This window comes from Mytilus californianus, unplaced genomic scaffold, assembly GCF_021869535.1.
Source record: "Mytilus californianus isolate M0D057914Y unplaced genomic scaffold, xbMytCali1.0.p SCAF_17, whole genome shotgun sequence".
NCBI classification, from domain to species: Eukaryota; Metazoa; Mollusca; class Bivalvia; order Mytilida; family Mytilidae; genus Mytilus; species Mytilus californianus.
In genome coordinates, this window is record NW_026262659.1 from 8,959,527 (window position 1) to 8,971,933 (window position 12,407).

At 30.0% G+C, this 12,407-nt stretch overlaps 1 protein-coding gene across 7 annotated transcripts in view; it reads right to left on the reverse strand.

The window, feature by feature from the left end:
* Nucleotides 1-12,407, reverse strand: part of LOC127726340 (calcium uptake protein 3, mitochondrial-like) — a 91,584-nt gene that overhangs the window by 15,622 nt on the left and 63,555 nt on the right. For 2 of the 7 annotated variants that reach the window (XM_052233694.1, XM_052233700.1), the window contains 4 exons: nucleotides 10,242-10,324; nucleotides 5,391-5,471; nucleotides 2,053-2,109; nucleotides 1,110-1,163 (listed from right to left, as the gene is read on the reverse strand). In XM_052233694.1, the coding sequence (XP_052089654.1) occupies nucleotides 1,110-1,163; nucleotides 2,053-2,109; nucleotides 5,391-5,471; nucleotides 10,242-10,324 (275 nt within the window). Of the gene's footprint in view, nucleotides 1-1,109; nucleotides 1,164-2,052; nucleotides 2,110-5,390; nucleotides 5,472-5,672; nucleotides 5,727-10,241; nucleotides 10,325-12,407 lie in introns of all 7 variants that reach the window. The other 5 variants (XM_052233695.1, XM_052233697.1, XM_052233698.1 and 2 more) reach the window with 5 other exon arrangements.

The window sequence follows — 12,407 nt, forward strand, 5'->3', positions numbered from 1 at the left end:
CTACTGTACAATAGGTCAATAATTTCACAGATCAATTAAAACTTAGGTGAAATGGCACCTTGCATTATGTATTTCTTTTCATGAACTCAAGTTCATAATGTTATTGACTTATTAAGGACTGTTTCATGCTCAACAGTTTGAATACAATGTAGCTGCCTCATGACAAATGCATGACAAACACTTCATACAACAAAATCATATAAAATGTAATATATGTACTGGTAATGCCTGTTTTACACACCTACTGAGGACAAACATTATCTAAAAATTTAACTCAACTTATAAAACTACCCTTTAATGTTCAATTATGACCACACATAAGTAAGGGCTTACTTTTTACTTTAACAGTAATGTTCGATCAATTTACTAAAATTGAGGTCTAGGCCATATATACATTAACATTATATTCCACTGGACAAAGTACTGATGACAAACCTGTCCTGAATAACTACTGAGGAAAACACCAAATAGAGAATCAACTTGACCAATGGTCAAAATGTAGGATAATAATTAGATGATATTCACCAGCCTTTTATCAAGTAATGTAACAGAAATGGTCAAGTCCTTCCTTATGGTATGGGATACCACAGAAATCAATGTAGTCAAAAATTAAAATAGCAGTTGAACAACTTTGTGTCCTGTAGCAGAATCTTATTACATGTAGTTTGGTTGAATTCTGTCAAGCAGTTTAGAAGGAGTTGCTGAGGTTAACAATAAAAGACCCAGACAACAGAATTGATTTGTATGTGTAACCACAACACTATCATATCATATATTGAAATAATTTTTTTTAACCTACATGTAAGTGAAAGAGACATAAAAATATTTGCAAATGTTTAGAACAGCAGGATAGCAAAACTGACATCTTGCTTCCTGCAACTAATATCACATGCAAGACATAAAAAATATAAAAACAAACAACAAATATATAATCATAGCACTGACCCTCATTTCTAACAGAAACAAATAAAATATGATAAAAATCTGTGAAATGTCATTATAATTCTAGATTTTTGTCATCATCAGGATATATGTTGTTAGTAATGATCAGTGACAGAACAAAACATACGATGCTACAGATATGTGTTTCCGACTGACACAAAGTTTACCCGTAAGAAAGCTTCTACTAAAACATGACCCATTGTTCCTTTAGTGGGAATATCCTGTTACAACAATGACAAAACATAGAAATAATATGTAAAATCTATAAAATATCTCAATAATGAAAACAACAATTTCTATAAACTGTCCTAAACACAAACTTACCGTCCTAAACAACTATAATGAACAGATAATTGACAAACATACATTTTATTGAAGCTTAATTCCTGACACACAACAACTAAACTATTCATTACACCAAATATCAGGCTGATTTGATGAGTTTGATGATGATGATGATGAATGGCTGTTCAATGTCCAGCGGCAATGTATATTCAGGACAAGGACATGTTAATATGTGATATGAATTTTAACCCTGCTTTGTACTAAGACTTTTTCATGGATTTTTCACATGCTAGTTCACAGTTGCTTACAATCTGCAGGAAGACATGTCACCCTTCCCAGACATATTATTCTGACCTTGAGCAGACCAGTCTTTGCTCTACTCCTTAATGCAGCATGCTTTAAGTGGAGAAGTGTCAAATACCATTTTTTTAAAGTTTTGGGTCTGAAACGGCCATGGTCAAATCAAAGACCTCCCCTACTAAATGTGATGCATGCTATCATGAGACCATCAAGGCCATTAGTTTACATTTATATCAAGTATGTCAGTTCAGACAATTTGTCAGAATGATGCTTTAATTAATGAGACAATAATGGTATAATAAAAGTTGTAGAGTTTCAAATATTTAAATGTGTTGTACCAGTTTGTCATGCATGTACTGTTATTAAGACCAAACTCAAAGGTTAAACGATAAAACTTGAAATATATTTCATATATATTTATTTTGTAAACAGAGGGATAAAAGATCTTTTGCCAGTGTATCATGTGTATACCGATAATAAGGAAATATGAATGCACAAGAAAATATTAACATAAAATAAACATACTTTACGTGTAATGGCTTGGGCTGTATCTTGTTGCTGGTTACTAAACACACCTTCCAACTGTAAAATTGTTAATGGGATAAAAACACAGGTAAACAATTAATAAAACAAAAATATAGGTCAAAATGAGGCAATGAAAAACAAATAATAAACAAAAGAGGGAGATAACCCAATTACTAATGCAAACTTTGTCAGCTTAATTATTTAAAATGAAACTTGCTGTACCAGTCTGAAAACCATATGTATAGAAAACTAAGATATTGTCTTATTAGACATTGGAGCCCTCAACATTATTGCAAGAATAAATTATCTATAATATTTGAATTGGCTATTTGTGGTTGACATTTGTTTTTATATGTCATAGTTTTTTTGTTAGGATTAAACTGTTTGGAAAAGTTCCTAGAATTGTTTATAGAAAAATATTCAGTCTACACAATCAAAAACATCAATAAAAGTTATCATGTCAGCCATGGTATGATGACCTCTTCATATCACCTTCCTGACATTCACTACACATTTAATTTGTAGTTTCGTATCAAGTATTAACTTTATCTTTTACAACTTGTATAATTTCTGATAAATCTCTTTTATGTTGAAATCTTCTGCGGTCTTTTTTCATTTTGAAATTTTTTTCACGTCTTTTTTATTTAATTTTGAACTTTTGTGCTTTGTGGGTTTTTTTTCAACAACAACATATCTGTTAAATCTTTTTTCAACTGGGGACAAATATCTGATGAATATTTTTTCCATGCGACTTGTTCTCTGATATATTTTTTTCGTGAACTTTGCTGCTGAATCATAATTTTACAGTGACCATAAATTTTGAATATATATTTGTCATGACCATATTGTGTTCATGTGACACCAGTTGGATTGGAATATTTGACAACTATCTTACATTACTAACAATTTTATTCTATTTTTAACTATTCATAATAGCTATTCTTGCTATACCACTCCACTAGGACAGTAATATAATTCAATATTAACCCATTTAAACGTCAAAAATATTTCTTTAATTGGAATTAATTCAGTTAAAGGTGCAAAATCTACCCTGATAGTAAGTTGTAAAGCCAATGGAATTGCACTTTGTAAAGAATAAATTTCTCTTAAGCCTTTTTATAATGTGTATTTTGTATTCATAAATTTAATTAACAAAAGTTTACAGTAAATTATGCTAAGAACAGACTGTGAGTTGCCCTTTTTTTAATGAAGCCTGTTTCCTAATGGTACATCATCACATTCGGGAATCGATACTAATGTCCACAAATTAACAGAATCAAATTAAGTTACACAAAACTGCCATCAAATTCATGTAACAATCCTATTTATAATTTACTTCCTGGTAATATAAATATTGTTAATAACAACAGCGACCATGATTTCTAGGTAATTATATAAGGAGTGAGGTCCAGATTGCAGACAGAGACTCAGTGCAGTGACAAAAACAACATTAACATACAGGGAAATTGTTATGCATTTGTGTGTTTGTGTGTGTGTGGTGTTACAGTGTTTACCTGACAAATTCCCCACTACCAGAACTTCATTGACCAAATGTTACAATACTCTCCCCTTCATGTCACCAAAGTTAACATTCCTTTTTTTTTTCTTTCTAAAATGTTTACATTTGTCTCTTTTTTCTTCTTTCTAAAATATTTACACTTGTCTATCTGCAAATGACTGATATGTGCCCATTTTGACTGGACAAGCTGATAACTGCTTGTGTGTCAATCATTAGCAGTAATGAAAACAAGGTAAGAGTTTAAGATGATTCAGGATCTTTAATGCTTAATTTTGTATGACTTCTATTTTGGTAAGGAGTTAAAAAGACAAAATATTGTGATTGTTAGTTTTCTTTAGCTGTGTTTGGTGACAAGAAAAGGTGGTGTAGATGGTAACGTTTGGCCAATAAAGTGCTACTACTACTACTACTATATGTACAACAGGTATCAACATACACAGGATATTGCTGCTTTGATCAACCATTGATACTATGATAGAATTACACAGTAGCTACTAGTAACTACAATACACTAAATCTTGCTGAATTAAACAAATAAATTTTACTACACAATCAGGTGTATGCCGATTTACATGTATAAAGCTTTTAAAACATTGTAATTCTTCATAAGAAAAAAAATCATTCTATAAATATTTAGTTAAAAAATAATTGTCACAAAACAAGGCAAATACTACCAAAGACAAAGTACTCTATGCAATCATTACTAAAAATATTAAATCAGTGTAAAATAACTGCGCATTTTTTCTGACTAAACGCATGAAAAACTTGCATGCACCTCTAACATGCTTCTGTCTATAACATGCATGTTACATATCTCAATAATTAAATCTTGATTCACCTGTTAACCTGTATGGATAAAATCCATTGATTTCTAGCATGCTAGTCAAACCCATTTTAGCCTAATATCTAAGCAATATTACAAGCAATGATCTGACAGAAACATTACTAAGCACTTAAAATTCAGATCAGAAATCCTTAAACTTAGAACATAAACAGAATCAAAACTTGCAGCACAGAAGTATGACATTCATAACAGATTTAGAAAAAAGTATAAAACATATCAACCAGACCTTGATCTATACTGAGTGTATCCAGGATAAAAACAACATGTTTATCAACTGAATACAATTTTTTTATTCTTCCTTTTTCCTTTTTTTCTTAAGAAATGCTCTATATAATATATATATTTTTCTGATATTAACTTCTAGATGATATGCACATGAGAAAGTAAAACAAGAATTTAATTCTGTTGTTTTTCTTTTTCCTATGAGGTGGGAAAACTTTTGTCTCAATTTTTTATCTCAAGACATTAAGAAAAGCTTCTGATTAATATATGAATCTGTACATTTTTTGTCTTTATCAGCATATAAAAGTATTCCTATTATCATGACAATTTGTTCTGTCCTGTATTTCAAACCAATATTTTGTGTTTACATAATATTAAAGACCATCTACCAGTATGGACTCATGCGCATGGTTAGCAGTATAGGATAGCATGCAGGCAATGCAGACACAAAAATGATGCAAATGAGAATGGCAGCAGAAAGGCTTCATAAGTAGGTCAATCATTTAGGAAATACAGCTATTTTTTTGTTTCTAACAATTTTTTGTATCTATAATTCCATATTTTTTCTATATTTTATTGTTAAAACTTTATTTCTCGTATTCAGACAATTTCAATTGAATATTTTTCAAATGGTATAGAAATAAATAAATATATTCTATTTTCATCATGTTCATTTATCCAGTTTCATAAATAATTGAGTACTTCTTAAGCCTTTCGGGATATAATTTGCCTTTGCATAGGATTGGAACATACATCTAAAATTGCCTGCAATTTGGCACGTGGTCGAGGAACAAATTTACGTTCCTGTGGGGGCAGAGCGAAGAATGATTCCAACTGAAAGAAAGAAAATCAACAAGATCAAAATATGTGTGAAATAAACAAAAAAAATGATTACAAGCAAATAAATAAAATTATTACGATGATGAAAAACAATGGCATAGTGTGAACGTGTCTTAATTAAAATCATGCATGGTATTTGAAATCGTGGTAGGTTAAAGGTCAGTTACTAAATAACCCTGTTGTTGTAACCTATACCTTAATACTATCAGTAGCATGGACTCTTCTGTTTTCTATGTCTATTTTCAAGATCTGTGGTTGAAGAAAATAAGTGAAATCATCCCTTTTTAATGATTAACATCTTTGTCATACATAATTGATGACATATCTATGTTTCTGGTTTTATACAATACATGTATTATCTACTGCTGATATTGTTAAGAAGAACAACAAAGTAACAAGACTACCATATATCAGTTATTTCCCTTTAAACATTAAGAATTACCTCCCTTGGAATAAGTGAATTTGTCAGTATTGGGAGTAGATTTTATTTTTTCAGAGTCAATCTCTATGGGAAACTTGTGATTTATGTTTTTTTGTAAACATGTGTACAAAATTGATTTCTACATTGTTCTAAGGCACAGAAATAATCAGCATTATCATTGTTGTGTTTTTAGTTTTTGTTGTCCTTTATACTGCTTATACTTTTCTGGTTTTTATTGCACATGAATTGTGTTTTATGTACCTTGTTTAACCCTTTTGCATATTTATGTTCCTGTCCCAAGTCATAAACTATACAAGTTGCCGTCTTTTATCATTTATGTCTTTTATCATTTATCGAGTAGTTGTCTTTTGTCATTTATCAATGTTTTTGCCACTTTAAAAATTTGATGCAGACAGGAGATCTTTGATAACTTCATTCATATCATATTTAGGCCCTGGACAACTTACAACTTGGCATGTTTATATAGACATCTGTGTTCTATTGACAACCAACTGTTGACCTCTAATGTGTTGTTACTTAGTTTCTAGTGTGTATGGGTTTTGTTCATTGTTGAAGGCCGTACGGTGACCTAAAGTTGTTAACTTTTTGGTCTCATACCACATCTTCTTATTTCTACATTCTTGTGTTGGTATGTTGCTATATCATTGATGTATACCAAAGATTGCCTTGTAATAAAACAAAGTTAAAATCTGAGTATACTACAGTCTAAGAGAGGCAAAAGATACCAAAGGGATATTCAAACTCATAAGTTGATGAAAAACTGAAAACCAGGTATTAATTAGGCTAATGTGAATGTTTCACATTTTACAATTCTAGAGTCTTTAATGGCTACCGTACTTCATGTATACCTTACTACAAAATTATTTTTATTTACCTGTGTACGTTATTTTATTTGGCGGCATTTTGTCCAAGGTTATGGTTGTCTTTTTGATATTGTTTTATATCTAACCCCCTTGTTTTATTAATTTTGTATTTACATTGTCATAGATCAAATTTATTCGTTCAGTGTATGTTCACTTGTTTTTGTTAATATGTCCTTTGATTGAGTTAAGCCATTTCAATTGATATTTTATAGTGTGTCTTTCTATGTTGTGATGTTACACTATTGTTTCAGGTAGGGTGAAAGTTGGTGCCTGTTAAAACGTTTAAACCAGCTGCATTTGTTTGCACCTGTCCTAGGTCAGGAACCTGATGTTCAGTGGTTGTCGTTTGTTGATGTGGTTCATAAGTGTTTCTCGTTTCTCGTTTTTTATATAGATTAGACCGTTGGTTTTCCTGTTTGAATGGTTTTACACTAGTCATTTTGGGGGCCCTTTATAGCTTGCTGTTCGGTGTGAGCCAAGGCCACGTGTTGAAGGCCATACTTTGACCTATAATGGTTTACTTTTACAAAATGTGACTTGGATGGAGAGTTGTCTCATTGGCACTCATACCACATCTTCTTATATCTACCTATACAGTTTTAGTTTTGCTCATTGTTGAAGGCGGTACAGTGACTTAGGGTTGTTTACATTCTTGACCTTTTGGTCTTTTTTGGATTCAACTTGTAGGCTTGATGCTCTATGGTCGGGTTGTTGTCTCTTTGACACATTCCCCATTTCCATTCTCAATTTTTATGTCAAATAAGGCCGCAGGTCTTGATCAATCTAATGAAAATCATAATTCAATGGGAACAGACTTCTGGACTGTTGTCTTACCTAGGTAATTTCAAAACCTGGTAAGGTTGTTAAATTGTATGATTTTAATATAAAATGCAAATGTTTATGGATTGTGTGTATTGCTCAGGGCAGAGTATTTACAATAACATTGTAGGAACAACAGCTGGCTCCAATTCAGGACTTGTAAACAATCAAAAAACTCTTTGTTAATAGATCACAGGTTTAAATATGAGAAGTCAGTAAAACAAATGTAACTAACTAGTTAGAACTGGTCTATATACATAAAGACTTAGAGAAGAGGTAAATTGTATCATACCAACACAGTTCAAATTTAAGTTGATATATATTTTACATATTTGAATACTGAAATTTACAGCTTGATAAAATTCAATTGTATTGCAACCTACATGCATCTTATTTCCATTTTTTTTTTTAAATTTATTTATTAAGAATTCCACTTTGAATAACAATGAGCTTATTTACTTTAGGCATTGATCTGGTACACAATCATGAAAACTAGAAAACAAAAACATTACAGTCTATGACCTTAGCTTTTTATGGGCATTCATGTATATATGTTAGTGATTTGCTTTTGTCTAGAGTTGCATCCCTTATAATGGAAAAACACTATGCCATTGAAAAAACTATTCAAAAATGTAATAAATGACTATCAATTGACATCTAGAAAACTTTCTACTAGTGTGTATGTGCAAACTAATTTTTCCCATATATATAATGATACAACTACACACCAACTAGAAGAACCAAATACAAAATCTCTTCAACAAAAATCTACCAGAAAGTTGTTTTTAATCTATGTCAAATAATACAGTGAAGGAAGCTAACTAAAATGTCTTGATATCAAAGACTGACATGTACCCTTGTTAAAAAGGGTGAAAGCCAGAAGCATATTGTTTACTTATTATATTGATTATGTGATTTTTGTTTCATTACCAGGCCACACAAATCTGATTTATCTAATGAAGTATATTTATAAATGTTTTTTTTCCAACTTGAAATAAATTTCAAAGAAGGGAGTATCAAAATATGGCAAACATTTTCTAACGCAAGAGCATCAAAATATAGATAGAGATTTTACAATTAAAAAAGAAAACTTGAATTGCTACTGGAGAGTTAAAAATATTGAGTTTATTTCAAGTTTATTTTTGGTAAAAAGATGAGATTTTTTTCAATTGAATGCCCTATCTGGTAAAAAATGTCTTTTTACGGAAAGATGAACAGTGTGTGGTCTACTGAAGCAAGTGAGACTAGAGATACATATACATATCATATACTGAACTTATTCTAAAATTCAAGGATTATATAGGCAACTATTTACAAAACTTATCGTATATTTAATGGTCCAGGATTTACAAGACATATACATAACAGATACTTAATGGTCCAGAACTTAATTGTAATACAGTGAAATTTGATAATAAACTTGAATGAGAATGCATTAAACTTGATTATCCACGATTCATAAAACAAGTCTCCTCATTCTCACTGTGAAAACATTCATTATAAATATATCTTTTCTGTGACAAGATTTCCAAATGACGTAACCAACAAGGCATGTGAGAGAAACAAACAGTTTGATACCAGAATCCAAACTTAATCCCACTACATCGTACATCTCAACTCATGTGTTTCATTATACTTTGAAATATCTTAATGCTAATAGCATTCACTGTAGTGTTGTTGGCTCGGTAAAAAATAAATACTTTACCAAGCTCTGTTGAACGATGATTTATTTGATATTAAAAACTATTATTTCACTCCTATATACAGAATATATGAGAATACAATTGAATTTTAATGTCCTCTGTCTAGTATAGAATGACCTATCACTGTATTGTTGGTTGACATGAATAGAACTAATATATGACTTCCCTTTATCACATAAAAAGTAGGAACTTAAAACTCTGATTTACCATTAAAATATGTAACTTTACAGTCACAAATAAATTGGGTTTGCAACCATTTCAATTGTTGAAATTAATTACTGCAGAAAAAGACAATTAAAAAAAAGTCTGATAATTCAAAAATAAATAACAAATTAAAACCCAATCTACCCTCACAGTTATACAGTGTATAGTAAAATCAAGATATACTGTTAACACACAAAAGTTATTGTCAAAATTCAAAATATATTTCAGTCATTAAATATTAAAACTTGATTAATGAATAAATTCATACTAAAAAAATTCATGTTTTAATTTTTCTATGAAAACATTTACACAAAATATATAACGACAATTAAAATTAATAGACTAAAGTTTAGAATATTTGAGCAATTTTAATCATTTATATATATAAAAGTTGGAGGAATGTAAATTTCAATAATTAACTCTAAGAGAAACTACTTATCAGATTAATGTTAACATATTTATTTAATTGAACAGGACACCTGCATCAGAGTTACGTTTTCTATTCAATATTAAGGAATAACTATAACACAGATTTAAATATTCACTTTTTATACTATTTCATTCATAAGCTATCAAAGTAGGTTTGTAAGAATTGCCTCCCTTTGAGCACTTTTAGTTCAGAATTTGGTGGAAAAAAAATAGAATAGTCTGCGAAGCACAACAAATAGTAGAGATATCTTGTCAACTTTATAGAATGTACTATCATAAAATAATTGTGCCAGAAAATACATACGACTAAGAATTCTTTTTTATCCACGATCTGATTGCCATCTGTATCAAACATGTTGAATGCTATTCGGAAACCAGACTTTGGCTCTGTAATGAGAACAATAATTAATAATTATTTTAAAAATCAAAACAAAAAAAACTTTACGCATTGATTATAAGTTTCTTAAAATGTTCAATTTAAAACTAGTAATTAATGTTGTGACCCCCATTGGTTATATATATATATATATATATATATCTAATTTACCCCAAGGTATAATGGTTAATGCAAAAGAATAGGTTTCAATAATTTAGAAGGGGGACTTTAAGCAAATTGATCTTATTCTATGGTACATGTAAATAAATGTCAAAATAAATGATAAATGCTTGATATCAATTCACATTTAATAACATTTTTGTGTAAATGAGGATTTTTTTCTAATGAATTTCTAGGATATAACCAAAAAGTAAAACAACAAAAATACTGAACTCCAAGGACAATTCAAAACGAACTCCAAGGACAATTCAAAACGGAAAGTCCCTTAACACTTGGCAAAATCAAAAGCTCAAACACATCAAACGATTGGAAAACAAATGTCATATTCCTGACTTGGTACAGGCATTTCCTTATGTAGAAAATGATGGATTAATAGATATAAGATAAACCTGGTTTTAAAGCTAGCTTAACCTCTCACTTGTATGACAGTCGCATAAAATTCCATTATATTGACAACAACGTGTGAAAAAACTAGACATAATAGGTAAAAATGTCAAAAATAAGGGTACAGCAGTCAACATTGTGTTATAATCTCAATCACTATAAAAAACAAACAAATATGTCAACAAAGAAAACCAAAATGGCATAAAGACAAAGCACATATATGCAAAAATGAAACACAAAAATACAAAAAATGATGGGTTTCCCATTAGAATCAAAATGATTCCATCATGCCATACTCTGTTTACAACTTGCTACACTTGGTATTAAGATATTAACAAATATAATACCTACTCATATTAAAATGAGATATTTTGAGTTTGGCATGAAAAAATGATTTCTTAATTTTCATATGTTGTTCTTCTTTTGCTTTGTAAACAAAATATCAAAGAATAAATTCTTCATCTGGATACTTGGTCGACGGTCTTCTAATATGCTTTAACAAAAAAAAAACATGTTCTAATTCATATAGAACATGGGGTGCACATACGTGACGTCACAATTATAATTGAACATCACCATATATTTAAATGGACATTTGGTACATAAATCAGGCCGTTGAGTTTTTGTGTTTGAATTGTTTTACATGTCATGTTGGGGCCTTTTATAGCTTGCTTATAATGCAGTATGTGCTTTGCTCATTGTTGAGGGTCGCACTGAGACTTATAGTTGCCAACTTCTACATTATTCAGTCTCTGGTGGAAAGTTGTCTCATTGGTATTCATATATGTACCACATCTTCTTATTTTAATATTTGTGTCGCTCGCTAGGATATTAAATAAAATGTCTATAAAATTAAGTATATATGTATCTGTTCATTTTCGAATCATGAAACAGTCGTTTTTTCTAGTGAGTTTTGTCTTCATCAAATCAAAATGGCAGCCTTTTGAACGAATCTTATAGGTCTGCATTGAAGTACAAAAGTTCATCATGCAATACTCTGTTTACAACTTGCTACACTTGGTATTAAGATATTAACAAAAATAATACCTACTCATATTAAAATGAGCATATTTTGAGCTCTGCATGAACAAATGATTTCTTAATTTTAATATGTCGTTCTTCTTTTGCTTTGTAAACAAACCCATGTTCTTATTATAATCATTGATTTTACTCTGGAGTTTCAAAACAGTGAAAAAGATCAACAAAACATAGAATAAAATTATATATGCCCTTCATATATAAATTATATTTGGTAAAATGTGGATATCCTGATGTGGACAACAGGAAACAGAAAGGCATTTATCTTATGTTAAATATTTGGTAAAAAATTTAATATCAGTAAAATAAACTTGTAGGAAATGGAAGCAAATCATGTCAAAACCATTAATACTTTTTATGGCCCAACTTTAAGTTGTACTTTTACATAATGAATTTAAAGAATTCAATTCTTAAATAATGTATGTCATTTTACTCTCTTAATAACAAATTGTTAACAAATTCTTAAAACATATAAAAAATTGTAGAACATTT